Source organism: Canis lupus, chromosome 15, assembly GCF_011100685.1.
Source record: "Canis lupus familiaris isolate Mischka breed German Shepherd chromosome 15, alternate assembly UU_Cfam_GSD_1.0, whole genome shotgun sequence".
Taxonomy (NCBI): domain Eukaryota; kingdom Metazoa; phylum Chordata; class Mammalia; order Carnivora; family Canidae; genus Canis; species Canis lupus.
This window is the reverse complement of record NC_049236.1, coordinates 61,749,889-61,764,829: the sequence shown is the minus strand read 5'-3', so window position 1 is coordinate 61,764,829 and position 14,941 is coordinate 61,749,889. Positions and strand designations below refer to the sequence as shown.

General features: G+C 38.7%; 1 protein-coding gene and 1 long non-coding RNA gene across 7 annotated transcripts in view; one reads left to right on the top strand and one right to left on the bottom strand.

Moving 5' to 3' along the window:
- The window catches only part of KLHL2 (kelch like family member 2), a 97,325-nt gene that overhangs the window by 5,377 nt on the left and 77,007 nt on the right, over positions 1–14,941 (bottom strand). For both annotated transcript variants that reach the window (XM_038559150.1, XM_038559151.1), the window contains 7 exons: positions 13,959–14,075; positions 12,342–12,491; positions 7,208–7,325; positions 3,318–3,515; positions 2,590–2,691; positions 953–1,081; positions 194–334 (listed from right to left, as the gene is read on the bottom strand). In XM_038559150.1, coding sequence (XP_038415078.1) covers positions 194–334; positions 953–1,081; positions 2,590–2,691; positions 3,318–3,515; positions 7,208–7,325; positions 12,342–12,491; positions 13,959–14,075 — 955 coding nt within the window. The remainder of the gene's footprint in view (positions 1–193; positions 335–952; positions 1,082–2,589; positions 2,692–3,317; positions 3,516–7,207; positions 7,326–12,341; positions 12,492–13,958; positions 14,076–14,941) is intronic.
- The window catches only part of LOC119877047, a 37,368-nt gene that overhangs the window by 8,964 nt on the left and 13,463 nt on the right, over positions 1–14,941 (top strand). For 2 of the 5 annotated variants that reach the window (XR_005370969.1, XR_005370971.1), the window contains exon 3: positions 2,470–2,740. This is a non-coding gene — a long non-coding RNA (uncharacterized LOC119877047). Of the gene's footprint in view, positions 1–2,469; positions 2,741–6,191; positions 6,553–12,497; positions 13,481–13,632; positions 14,300–14,941 lie in introns of those variants that run through there. The other 3 variants (XR_005370968.1, XR_005370970.1, XR_005370972.1) reach the window with 3 other exon arrangements.

The window sequence follows — 14,941 nt, the reverse complement described above, 5'->3', positions numbered from 1 at the left end:
CTGTATTATCACAAAAAGTAGCCATTATGCCAGGCGTTCACTATATAGGATTACTACATAAATTTCAGCCTTTAAAGAGCTAATCTATTAGAAAGTCCAAATCAGTAAAAAAAGAATGAACATATACAGCAATACCAGTAAAACTCAGAATACAAATCAGTATAAATTTCATAATCATAAGATAGACAGATACCTGCATTTCTTCTGCACATGTTCATATCTGCAACCTGTCTCCATGTGTTGGTGGTGGGATCATACACTTCAACGCTTTTTCGTACTAAAGGACCATCATGACCCCCAACAGCATACAATAAATTGTTTAACACACCAACACCTATAAAACACAGAAAAAAAACAAACTATAGTAAAAGCGACAAGGAATTTATGACACACTAGGGTTTATTTGAATGACTTGTAAAAGGAAGTCAATATTAAGGCTTACAATCTAAGAAATGGAAATGAATAGAATTGGCAAATGAGATTCTCAATAAGAACTATTATTCTGAAAAAGGTATGTCCAATAAAATAAAAATACTATGAGGTTGAAACCCAGAAAGGGAAAGTCCTTTAACATAATCCTTTTGAAAACAACTTTCATGGTAAAAGCAAACCAGTATGAAAGCACAAAACTGGTAAGGAATGGACACGAAGAGACTTGATTATTAAGTTCAATAAGGACTAAGCACAAAAATTAAAAGGAATGCCAAACAATATAAATAATTAAGTGATACAAGTGGCCTTTTATATTGCACTTAGGCATTTTACAAAGTGATATTTAAATATATCCACCACTACCTGCATAATTCAAAAAACACTTAACAGTCTCATTAAAATCAGTGTATATATAATATGTTTTTTGGTAATATGAAGAGAAGCCAATGAGTCATTTCACTTGTTTAATTCTTTTCCATCATTTTCGTGCTTCAATTGCTTAAATGAGTTTCCCACATACCGGCTCCACTCCGTCTGGTGCTCATTTCTGCTATATAGGTCCACTCGTTTGTTGTAGCATTATAGCATTCCACTGTGCTAAGACATTGACGCGAAGCTCCATCATACCCCCCTACAGCATAGAGCAAACCTAAACATGGAATCACAAAGAAAGGCAAGTTCACAAGAAGCCATCTTTTTACATCATATTTTCATCCACAGCAGCAGTTTCCCTTTTGTTACTGATTTTTATAAACTATGAAGATCTTGCCTAACGGTGATCGGAGGAGCTATCAGACCATATTATGAAGGTCTGCAGGGTGTGTATGAAATTTAACATTTTCATCAATAAATCTGAATGATAAAATAGGAAGTACACTCATTGCATCCTTGGATAACACTATTTGGTAAGTGAACAACATCGTGGGAAACAGAATTGAGTATGTTGGTAATCTTAGTAAGTCGGGGAAAAACAGTTAAATCAAGACCTAGTAGTACCAGTATATCGTGGAAATATTATTTGGCGATAAAAAGAAATGAGGTAGCAGTGAATGCTCTAACACAGGTGAACCCTGAAAACATTATTTTAAATTAGAGAAGTCAGTCACAAAAGATCACATACCGTATGATTTCATTAATATGAAATGTCCAAAAATGGGAAATTTATATAGAGACAGAAAGTAGAGTAGTGGCTACTGAGGTCTGGGGAGGATGGAGGGGACAGCCAAGGAGAGTAGGGCTGCTTCTTGTTCTAAAATGAATTGTGGGGTGGCGCAGCGGTTTGGCGCCTGCCTTTGGCCCAGGGCGCAATCCTGGAGACCCGGGATCGAGTCCCACGTCGGGCTCCCGGTGCATGGAGCCTGCTTCTCCCTCTGCCTGTGTCTCTGCCTCTCTCTCTCTCTCTCTCTCTCTCTGTGTGACTATCATAAATAAATAAAAACTAAAAAAAATCTAATTTAAAAAAATAAATAATAAAATAAAATAAAATAAAATGAATTGTGGTGATGGGTGCACACTGAATTGTACACTTTAAATGGGTGAATTGCACGGCATGTAAATTATATCGCCGTAAAGCTGTTTAAAAAGAAGTTAGTCAAAGAATTATACCCATAGTGGGGAGGGAGTGAGAACCCACAAATCTGCCAAAGAAATTAAAAAAAAAAAAAAAACCCCACACCTTTAAAAAACAATTGTTAATGCCTTTCTTAAGCTCCGTTGGTGGACAAAGCATCTATAAATAAGTAACCCATGGATGGTAACCCATCCTCTGAAATGTGAAACAGCTTCTCCAGAAGTAAAATTCTGCACGTGTCATTTGATTTGTTCCCTAAACAATGGTATTAAGATCAGTTAACAGTTTTATATGGGTCATGAAGACAGAGAGAGAGAGAGAAAAGAAAGGGGTGAAGAAGAGGACAGAGGGAGAGGAGGAGGACGGGAGCGGGGGGGAAACGAGGGCTTCACATACATTAGTTTATACAGACCAGCTAATTTTAGAAATAAATAAAATCTACAATGACTATTTCTTTCCTTTTTTAGATGATCATTTCCTTGCCCATTTGGAAAACTGATATTCAGAGGATTGGAAGGATCACTCCTACCAATCAAGAGGCTACACGTGCCTGGAAATGTTCACCTGAAACAAGTGTCAGCACCCACCTCCGACAACGCCGACACCCACGCTGCTCCTCCTCGTGTTCATTGGAGCCACGTGAAACCACTCATTAGACTTTATATTATATGCTTCCACGGATGATAAACCTGTAATAAAGCACAGTGCTCTTCATTTCCTCCTCCCAAAGAATGTGAGGTAAGTGTTCTTTTCTGTGTAGTATCAGGGAGAAACACTTCAGGTCTGTTAAATGGGGCTAAAGTAAAAGAGGAAAATGATGGAATGTAAATATATCAATTACATGACAAACAGGATTAGCCTCTTTGCGGCAGGGCTCCCACCCAGCTGGCACTTGCTTTTTAAAAGCGGTAAGAGGAGTGACAGTGACGTGACGCATAAAGAAGCAAAGTTACATACTTGTATTCTCAACACTAGTCAACAGAAGTTTTGATGGAGTTTTTAAACTTATCCTTACAATACCTGTTAAAACACTCAAATGTCTCCTGAATTTTTTTAAAGATTTTATTTATTTATTTGAGAGAGAGAGAGAGAGAGAGGCAGAGACACAGGGAGAGGGAGAAGCAGGCTCCACGCAGGGAGCCCGACGCAGGACTCGATCTCAGGACTCCAGGATCAGGCCCCGGGCCGAAGGCAGCCGCTCAACCGCTGAGCCACCCAGGGATCCTCTGTCTCCTGAATTTTGTCACAGTTTGTTCCCCAAACGGGACTCTACGTTAATTCTAATGTAAGACAGAAAAGACCAGAAGGAAGTCACCTGTACTGCCATCAAAGCCTCCCACGGCGTATAACAACCCGTTCAATACGGCGGCCCCCAGAGTGCTTCTGCGGTCTCGCATGTTCGCGACGCTGGTCCACTGATCTTTCACAGGGTCATAGGAATCCACGGTGCGGACTCTCAAGGAGCCGTTAAAGCCACCGACAGCAAAAACCAGCCCGGCCATGTAGACCATCCCTGCAAAAGACAGCCAGCAGTTAAGGACGAACATGCAACCTAGAGGCTGTGCTCCGGGGAGGCCACGCTCGTCGGAACGGGAGCTGCGCTTAGAAGAGCACTGACGGAGGGAAGCCCGCGCCGCAGGAACGCCTAACCCCGCGCGTGCTCCTTTCTAAGATGATTAAATCGTTCACCGGTGCGGCCTGCGGTATTCTGTTGACTCTTGGCTCTTTCAGAGACTTCTTGACAGAACTGAGTGTTGAGGCAATATGCACCAACTCCTTAAGCCTGTACACAGCTCCCGTGGCTTTCGGTTTTGGATCTTCTGCTCCTTATGTGTACACTTAATTTGCGTGATATCCTCCTGGTGTATCATGTTAGTGGGCTGCATCAGGGGGCGTGATTCTTCTTACTACAACCTATGAACTGGGAACGGTTTTTACGACTTTTAATGGTTGGAAAACAACCAAAGGAAAAAGAAGATTTTGGGACACATAGAAAACTACCAAAATTCAAATTTCTGCATCCACAAATAACGGAACACAGCCCCACCCGATCGTGGATGTAGTGCCCGTGACTGCTTTCGCACTATGGTGGCACCTGAGTTGGGACGGAGAGCGGACAACCCACAAAGCCTAAAATACTTACTCTCTGGTCCTTGAAGAAGTTTGCAGACCCTGAGCTAGTGAAGAGGTTAGGCAATCCCTGGATGGAGAAGCAAACCGCGAGCCTCTGGGTTTTAATCACCTTTTCACTTTTCCAAGCTTTCTCCTGCGGTTGCCCTGATCTGAGAAGCCCCTCTGATCATCCGCCCTGCTTTCAAGTTTCGAGTCCCAATGAAAGTTCCACATTCCTCGCACCACCTTAGCCTGGAGGGACTGCCTGTAGCTCCCGAAGCCCCGAGAGCAAATAATAGCTAGACAGTATATTTGGGGTCAGTAATTCATACGCAGTCTGCATCATTATCATCACTTTAAAGTGTTCAAAGTTTCATCGTTCTTAAATTCTGTAGTGCTTATGTCACTGCTCGGCTTGGGGGCAGGTGCTGTGCCTCAGAGTCCTCTGAATCCAGCTGGGAGATCAGGAATCACCAGTCCTAACTGCTGACCAGCTCGATGTTTCATATGATGTCATCAGACGAAGCATGTACCACGACCGCTCACTGTCTCGCCCCCTGGTGCTTTACACCCCAGCTCCCAAAATATGTACGGATGTGCAGTCCTTCGTGTGACATGAAGACTGCCCGTGTTGGCAGCTTTCTATCACAGAAAGGAAAGACTTTCCAGTCCCTGGTTCAATGAGGAAATGAATACTCAAGCTACTTCTCGGTAGATCTCAAGTGTCGGAGGAAAGCTGTGGGCAACAGACAATTCAAGTAGGCAGAGAATTAATGAATGGTGAAGAGTAACCCCTGGCCTTCCTGAGTGCCCTGGATGGAGGAAATGTGGTAGATCTCCAGGGAAGGCCTGGGTGGCCAGTGAGCAGTGGACACCGCAGGCGGTATGCTTCAGCAGGAAAATGTCCTATATCCCGAATCACAAGGAACAGTGGGGAATGTTCCCTGTGGAAATTTGGGCCACTGCAATGTTCATTTTCTTTTCTCTACAACAAAACAAAAATCTATCATATCTTAGAGATATGTAGCGTGCTAGGGTAGTTCAGGCGACAAGGAAGAAAACAAAAAATGACTCAAGCTATGAGTCCAAACACTCTGGGTAGAGAGGGGGTGGACTAAAAGAGCCGATACTCCCCAAAGTTACCTGGAAGCACCCAGAAGTTTGAATGATTTTGCCAGAATTCCATAGTTAAAGGGCATCAACTCTAATCTGAAGTGGGTGGGGAGGCATACTGTGCTTTCATGAGGGCACAATGAAGGTCAAGCTTACCCATAAATGGTACACTTCAGAATGGACCCAGTCTAATTACTTATGGTGCAATGAAAAGGAAACTGGATCAGGAATCAGATATGAAGTAAACTAATTATAAATATCATGGAAGGCTCCAACAGTAACAATAAAGATAAAATACCTAAGAATAAACCTGCCAAGAGACATACAGGACCGTATCAAGAAAATGTTAAAAATCTACTGAAGAAAGAACCAAGTCCTATCACCAGTCATGTAACTAGTCCCATCACATCTTATTTTTTTAATTAATTAATTAATTAATTAATTTATTTATTTATTTATTTTTTCCATCACATCTTAAATCATAAAGCACGGTAATTATAATGATAATTGCTCTGTGTTGATGCCTAAATAGAATATTTAGAATAAAATCAAGTAGATGTAGAAATTTAGTGTATGATAAAGGCACATTTCAAATGAATGGAAACAGCTGGATTAGCCCATACAGTCTTCAGACAACTGGCTACCATTGAAAAAACAAATTCCACATCTTACTTCTTACATCAAAATAAAGTCTAGATGTGTTTTTTTTTTAAGATTTTTAAAATTTATTTACTCATGAGAAACACAGAGAGAGGCAGAGACACAGGCAGAGGGAGAAGCAGGCTCCTTGCAGGGAGCCCGATGCAAGACTCGATCCCAGGACCCTGGGATCACGCTCTGGGCTGAAGGCTGGCACTAAACCACTGAGCCACCCAGGGATCCCCTAGATGTTTCTGATATAAATATAAAAAGTAAAACAAAGTACTAGAAAAATTTATATGTTAAAAATATAATGTTGTTTCAGGGGAGAAACCTAGCAGATACCATCTTAACCAGGTGATTGAGGTTAACATCACCAGAAATAGTCATAATAACCTCCATCTAATCATGAGGAAACATCACGCCCAAAACTGAGAGATGTTCTTCAGAACACCTGACCAAAGAATCAAGGGCATGAGAGACAAGGAAAGACTAAGACGCTCTTGTAAAGAGCTGAGAGACTAAGAATAAATGGCAAATGCAATGGGGGATTCTGAAACAGAGTAAGGACATTAATGAAAAACACTCATAACATATGAAGTCCGTAGTTTAACTAATAGTAGTTTATCAATACTAACTTCTTAATTTTGATAGCTGTATCATAGGCGTGTAAGGTGTTATTAAAGAATGACTATATCAGAAACCTTTGTAATAACTTTGTAATTCTTTAACTGCAAAACTATTTCAACATAAAAAGTTCAAAAATAATCTTTTAACTTAAAAAATAAGAAACATTTGTGTATGTACACACACACACACACACACAAATAGCTTTAGAGTAAGACTTTTCTATAGAAGAAACAAATCCTTAAGTCCAAAGGCAAAACTCTGATGTACAGGGACCTCATAAAATGGCAAATATTTTACATGGTGAAAATAACACAAGTAAAATCAAAAGAGAAAAGATTAATACAAATAAATATTCACACCACAAATGATAGACAAAAATGCTTCTTTCCTTACCATGTATCTGTCAAATCAATAAAATAATTTAAAAAATGGCAAAAATCATAAACTAACAATTCAGAAAGACACTGAACCTTCCTCATAATAATATCCAGCAAATTGCTAGCTATGCCACCTCATACTAACTAGAGAACCAGAAAGGTATGTAAAGATGAAGACTGAGTGACTATCCCTAATGATGTCTTGGGGGCATGAATGACACATTGATTTTAATCAAAGCTTTTCTAATAAAGATTCTTCTAATTAATAAGACCTGAACTGGAAGCTCCCAGTGATCCAGCAGCAGAGAAATGACCACAACGCAATCACGCTTACCTGCCCTACATCTCCTGGAAGGTAGTTCTGCTACTTGGTGCCATCGCTCTTCTTTAAAGTCATAGCATTCCACACTTCGGATAGCCTTTGGTGCTTGGCCCCCAACTACCACCATCAACTGTAAGGGTAGAAATGTAAGCACTTGAATAAACAACTATTGCATATGGAGGGATTTAAAATGTCTTACAAAGACTTTGATGTGGAGAGTGTTAGGATGAAGATGGTAGGGTGAGCTGGGGAAAAACAACCACCTAATCAACACTTAAGAAACATCAACAAACGGGGCACATGTTAGAACTACAATTCTATTATCTAGCACATTTAGTCAAAAATAAGGATTTCAGAAACTGGAATAAGTTTCTGATCCTTCAAGCAAAAGCAGTATTAAAGCCAAAAAACAGCAGGCAGTCAGCACTGGCAAGGCTGCAATATGTCATAGGGCTTGCTATAAACTAGACCCTGGCTTTCATGACCAGGGATTAGGTCTCCACAATCCAGGAGAACAGATAGGAGTGAAATTTATGATAGTGGGTAGGTGAGATGAAAAGGACAGGAAGGTATTAAAAGAAACATGGATAAAGGGAAAAAAAAAAACTATAGAAAAAGGGAAAGTAACTGAGTTAGAGTTCACAAGAGAGCACACATTCCTAGATCTCAAGTAGAGACCTCTTTTGATGCCACACAAATAAACCAGCCTAAAGGACAGGTAATGGAGATACTCGAAACCATAATGAATGAATGAATGTACAATAGGCTAGTGTTGAGAATAAACAAGGTCTACAAGTTTCTTCAATTCAACTCAATCCCACAACTATTTACTAAATTCCCATCATCTGTATTTGTCCAGAACTGTGCTAGGTGTCATACACATAAGAAATATAAGACATAGTCTCTACCTCCCAAGAGCTTATAGATCTCACTAAGGAGACAAGACCCACGAAGTAATTCAAGAACAATATACAATTATGTATGACCAAAAAGGTATACGATTAGCATAGACATTAATCGCTAATGCTGATCAGAAAATGGAACGCTGCCATAATTTAGTGAAAGCTTCCTGAAGGAGGTGGAACCTCGAGAGACAGATGGAGTTTAGCTGTCACTGGTTTGTCTTTTACGGAGTACAGAGGGGCACTCTTTGGCAACACTGAAACTACAGCCATCAAACCGGAAGAACATAAAAGTCAACGATACCACGTATGGAAAACTTTAAAGAAAGGCAAGGACCTTGCGGGAAAGATGATGTGATGACAGGAGAAAACAGATGTTCAAAGGAAATAAATCAAAACAAAAGAAGATGGAATGACTCATACATACAGAAAGGGGAGGTTTGCAACCTTGACTGAGCAATGACCTACCTGTACTCAGAACTATAGAAAGAGAGGAGTATGGAGAAGACATGATTCCTGAATCAGAGTAAATCCCAAGTTTCCAAAAAGAAGCCTATTTTAGTGTTTTTTTTTTTTTTTAACTGGAGAGTAGAAGGAATTTTAATGGTCTTAACAAGAAGACTGAACAGAGACCAATAACATGATTCTTTTCAGATAATGTTGGTGAAAATAAGTAAAAGGAAGAATTAACGAAGAAAATCTGGAATACTCTCCCCCCTACCACCCAAAGGGGAAAGAGGGCAAGATTGTAAAACCACAGGGGTAGGATCAACAGAACGATCAAGCCCGTATCCAGGCTGTTTATACATGATAGATCAGCGTTTGAACGTCTAAACACTGCCTGGCAGTTAGGCAATCGTTAACAGAGGCTTGGTTAACATCTCTGAAGATCACTTGAGGAACAAGTCTCTGAAGGGAATACTTTTCAAAAAATCCTTGGGAAATAATACTGATTTATTACATTTCATGAGTCTCAAACTTTGAATTTCATGCTTTCCATGCAGTAGTTCCCTTCCGCACATCAAAATGAGCATGGAAGGGAATGCACTACCGAATACAGAGAACAATGCTATTATCTGTCCTATACTCACCCAAGAACAGTAGAATGGGGTGAGGATTTGGGAATCCGAGAGGAGAGAGACAAAGGATGGATAATGGGATATTTATATGAGATCAAGAGACTGCACTAAAAATCACTGTGCTACTAACCAACAAAAGGGGTGATCATGGCTCTGACGCCCCAGTGATTTGTAAAAGACATGTGATCTCATCTGAAAACACCAAACTAGTTAAGCTAATGTAAAGGAACAGAAAACAGGAACAATTTTTTTTTGTGACATATTTAAGGAAGACAAGGGGTAGGGAGTTAAACAAATTAAAGTAACCATCCTAAAATGTAGATTAAACCTTGTTTTTTCGTTTTCCTCACCTATTAAATATTAGTTAGAAAATGTCTCCTGAAAAATCAAGTTTTATGATTTTCCAATTGGAAATCTCAACGGATAGTGTAAAATATAGAAGAATATATACACGGGAATAATATGATAGCATTTGTTAAAAAACAAAAACACATTCCAAAGTGAAAAAGAAGCAACAAAGTAGAGTAAGCAAACAAAGCTTCTCATTATGATGTCCAGATCCAAGGATGCCTTACACAACCCAATATTGCTTACTGGAAATGCAAAACTAACATCTGAGGTATAAAAAGAATCATTCATGCAAATCTGTGTGAGTCCACAGAATCAGAGCCTAATATAAAAAGTACTAAGTCACTGTCGTGGCAGAAATATTACTGAGACATTACAAAAGTTTCTTTAGCACTGCTACCACATTTTGTCTGATTTGACTTGTCATTACTATGATAAAATGGATCGTTACTATGAAATATATAACCATGAGAAATTAATCTTTGCTCCATTCTTACCTACCTACTCAGAATTAATCTTGAATATAACCCCTCTAAGATGACACACAGTACTGCTGAAAGAGCATCCAATGCAAGCATTTTTTTCAAAAATATATATAGGTAAATAAATTTTGAGAAGGGATCATGCAAATGCACAGTCAAAGCAACAGTGGAGCTCACTGCCTGCCCCCTGCCATGTCTCCTGCCCCCCTCCCTGGCCACCTGAGAGAGTAGAATGAATGAGAACCTTCACGGATAGTATACCCACCACTAAATAAAAGCTGAAGAATTGAGAAATCCTGAAGTATAGAGTTGGAAGGGCCTCTCCAAAGCCACAACCAGAAAAGCCCAGAAACAATATAACTGAACAGATGAGCACAACTCCAGAAAAAATAAAATACTTGTAGGATTTTACCAAGAACTCTTAAGAAAATTTCCAAAAGTGACATGTTTATTCCAGATATTGGAAGAAAGTTAAGTTTTCACTCTAAAGGTCTTTGCAGCATAAAGACAGCAAAGCTAAAGATGTCAGAAGAGGGAATATATAAGAAGAGTACTTTTACAAATATGGAATGTTTAAAAAAGTATTAAAACAAACTAGTTAGAAGGATGCTGAAAAAACTAGCAGAAAAAGAAATGGTAATTTAAATGGGCTAAGGCTATGAACACTTTTTATAAATTTTCTTTTAAAAGAACAAAAACTGACACCAAATAATATGGACAAATATGAAGTGATGTAGACTTAAAAAGATGACTATTTATAAAAGCAGGTAAAAGGGTATTTGGAAATGTAAACATTTATAAAATCAGCAGACCCAGATGGCATGCATACTAAGGTGTTAAGGGAACTAGCTAATGTACTTACTGAGCCACTTACAATTATTTTTGAAAAATCTTGGAGAACTGAGGAGAGATCAGAAAATTTAAAAACGGCAAATACCAATTTTCAAAACAGGGTAGGAAGTGAATGCCTTGTAAATACCTTTTAAGTGATAATAATTCTGAGTAAAAATTTAGAATATTTTGGGAAAAGCATCTGAACCTCTAGGAGACGACAAAATGATGAGTAACACGCAGAGAGATGTTAAAAAAAAATACCAAATTTGAATCTATTCGATCCTGAATCTCACAGGATGTTACAGGCCAAATTACTTATTTTTGGCTTAGATAATAAACATAATCTTATGGACTGAAATTTTCCACAAATGGACTATGTCAGTGAGTGGGTATTTCTAGCAAGGTCACCAGGAAGAGTGCTGAGGTCCATTCTAAATTAAAATATTTACTAATGATCTAGAAAAAGGAGTAAATAGCATACTTGCAAAATACACAGTTGGGTCTAAATTGAGAACTGGTATTAACACTGGGCAGAACAGAAAAACAATACCAATATAGATTTGAAGCAATTAAAAATGTACACTCCAAAAATAAAACTTGAAAAAAAAAACACTAAGTAAAAGCATTAAGTGAAAGAATTTAAAAGACAAAATTTAATGGAAAGGACAGAGTGGCAACCAAAGATGACGTAAGAAAACAATGGATAACAGATTAATTCTTATTTCTTAATCCATCATTGCCCCACACGCATACAAGAGCTAAAAACACATACATAAATAAAAGCATTATATTATGGATCATTCTGATTAGACCATATACAAAATGATGCATAACGCGCTGGTCTTCTGGTACCGGGAAGATGGAAAAAGAGCACAAGAAATTGCAAACGGAGATGGAAATGTGGGGTTATTCTGTAAGGAAAATGAAATCAGTAAAACATCAATGGCTTCAACTAAAAAGATAAAAGTAGAGTATGAACTTTCACACAAGGGCAATGGGAATGCTGGCAATCTGGGACGACAGAGGGGAGAGCTACCCTGACCTGACTACCAATGATGTGTGCGTCAACTGTCTCGCAGTATACAACAGGGGACAGGACGGAAGTGAGCCAAATGAGCTGTTGGCCAACCTTAGCCCAACAGGTAATTCTGTGAAAACACTCGGTTTTCAATTATTGTCTAAACACACAGCTTACAGAGAAATCTTTCTCTGTAACCTACTCAGATTTTCCTTTCTACTAGAACTAAAGCTAATAGGACCCAGAAAGGACAAAAATCAGTTGCTTTCTGTTCCAGAACAGTGACAACATGCAGTTTATAAAGGTTAAATGAACCGAGCAACCCCCCCGCCCCTTGCCACACACAGGCCCAATAGAGAAGTTGAATTATATACACTACAATGAATTCTCAGGCACATGGAAATTCAGATGAGTAAATATATCAACAGCCTCTCTATGGGCCTTTCAGATGAAGTAATAATAAGTGTGAACAATAGATCCTACTTTGGGAAGGTTCATGGGTGTCCTCAGTCGGGTCCGGACACTCTTCATTAATATACGCTGCTCCGTTGGCAGCAAATGATACTTCATAGCTTCAATGAGGTAATCTTTGCAAGCACTGCTGTTCTTGACCAATGCTTCCTCTTCAACCCTCTGCAGGGAGAAATAAGACATACCCCATGACAGGGACAACTATTTCATGATAAAACTGGCAAAGAAACAGAAGTAAAGAAGAGGGGAAAAACAAAACAAAAATCATCCGGTCTGGCTCAGTCGTTTTCCTTACAAAGGAAAGCTTATAAATATCACTAAAAGAAAAATAAATGAAGCCAAAAAAAAAAAAAAAGCTCAAATATCTGGTCTGCAAAGAAAAATATATGTAAGTAATCAAGAGAAGAGCTGCAATCAAAATTATATACCTTAACATCAGCAATAGAATAATCTTTAGATAATACTATATTCACCTATTTCTCTCTCTCTCTCTCTCTCTCTCTCTCTCTCTTTCTGGTATATTCACCTATTTCTTATCTTAAAATATCAAGCCAAAGAGTAAGAAAAAAAATTTAGATAATGAGTCCTTCAGGTGGAATAGGCAATACTAATAAATTAAAGTCACTTTTCAAACGCAAAAAGGCAAATAAAATATCCAGGAGAGGGATTCAAAGTACTTTATAACATGCCTACACCACAAATAAATCTTGTCCCTGCTATTCCCGACCTCAAATGCAGGACAGGTTTTTTTGTTCATTTTCTTAACAGCGGAGTGCCAATGATTATGCAGATCACAACAAATAATGAGGCTTCAAGAAATCCTAAAATGCTCAGATTGAATCTCTTAATAAAGAACGTTTCCTTGGGATGCCTGGGTGGCTCAGTGGTTGAGCATCTGCCTTCGGCTCAGGTCATGGTGCTGGGGTCCCGGGATCGAGTCCTGCGTTGAGCTCCCCGCAGGGAGCCTACTTCTCCCTCTGCCTGTGTCTCTGCCTCTCTCAATAGATAAAATCTTTATTTTTTTTATTTTTTTTCTTTTAGATAAAATCTTTAAAAATAAAATGTTTCCTTAAATAGTTTCAATTATAAGAATGTTGAAATGTTCCTGGCAGGATGCTAATAATAAAAAAATAAATTCAAAATTGTTCACAGACTGCTAAAATCCATTTATTTCTACTTACTTCAAATAACCTGGTTTCCCTCAGATTAGAAATAAAGACAGAAACCAAATGCATGTAACAGTAAAACTATGAAGTAGAATTAAATAGTATTTGGGTCAAATGTCAAAATTCCATTTCTGCAGGGCAATCAGAAGACGCTATCAACAGGAAAGCAAAGATGATGCAGAGCAGGGACACAGAGTCACAGGTGCATTTATTTATGTGTAAGTGACCATAAGTACTGCCTACAGAAGCTCTAGAATTTGCTTGCCCACATCAAACATAGGGGGAAGCAAATTTCTAAGAAAGAGGAGTGGCCAAAGAAGGAGCAGCTGCCAAGGACCACAGGTGCCTCTAAGGTCCTCCGTCCCGTGCCCTGGGCATCTCATTCCGTAGGTCTCACCACTGTCATGCTGTCAGCCCAGTGACAAAGTGCTACGGGATTCACAGGTTTTGCATATGCTTTTACCTGAACTAAATATTCCCGAGGAAGCAAAGGTAACCGCACGTGTTCCATCAGCCGAGCCATAAATTCTTGCCTTACATCCTTGTCATGGTTTACCCAAGCTATTACTGCTTCAAATACCTTGCAGAAAATATGGGGAAAAGAAAAATAAGTAATGAGTTATGTACCAAGGCATCTGAATGAAGGATGATGAGATTACATTTTCTACACAATTCTTGCTAAGACATCCAAGTTTAATACACGGCTCAAGTTTTCCAAAATCCTGACCCATGCTGTACTTAAAAAGCTATTCAGTCCATTTCTTTCTTTTAATTTGGTATTTAGTAAAGTATTTTTTTTCCCAGCTTGGCTGAAATATAATTGACAGATAACACTGTGTAAGTTTAAGGTGCTCATTTGATATATTTATATATTGCAAAATGATGACCATCATAGCTTTAGCTAATACCTTCGTCACGTCACATAATTACCGCTTCTTTTCCGTGGTAAGAATATTTAAGATCTACTCTCTTAGCCACTTTCACGTATATAATACAGTTTTGTTAAATATAATCACCGTACTGTACATTCCCCAGAACTTACTCTTTAGAAGTCTGTAGCCTTTCACCAACATCTCCCCTCTTCTTCCATCCTGAACCCCATGTAACCACCACTGTACTCTGTTTCTAGGAGTTCAGTTTAGATTCCACATATAAGTGATCTCATACAGCCCTGGTCTTTCCCGGACTTATTTCACTTAGCATAATGCCTTCAAGGCACACCTATGTTGTCACAAATGGCAGTTATTTTCTCTTTTTTCATGGTTGAATAATATTCCTGTGTATATATGTGTGTGTATCGTATTTCTGTTATCCATTCATCCACTGATGGGACACTAGGTTGCTTCTAAATCGTGGCTATTCACAATAGCCACGATTTAGAAATCTTGATTTAGAAATCAAAGATTTAGAAATCTTTGAATTGGTTTATTGTGAATGCTGCAGTAA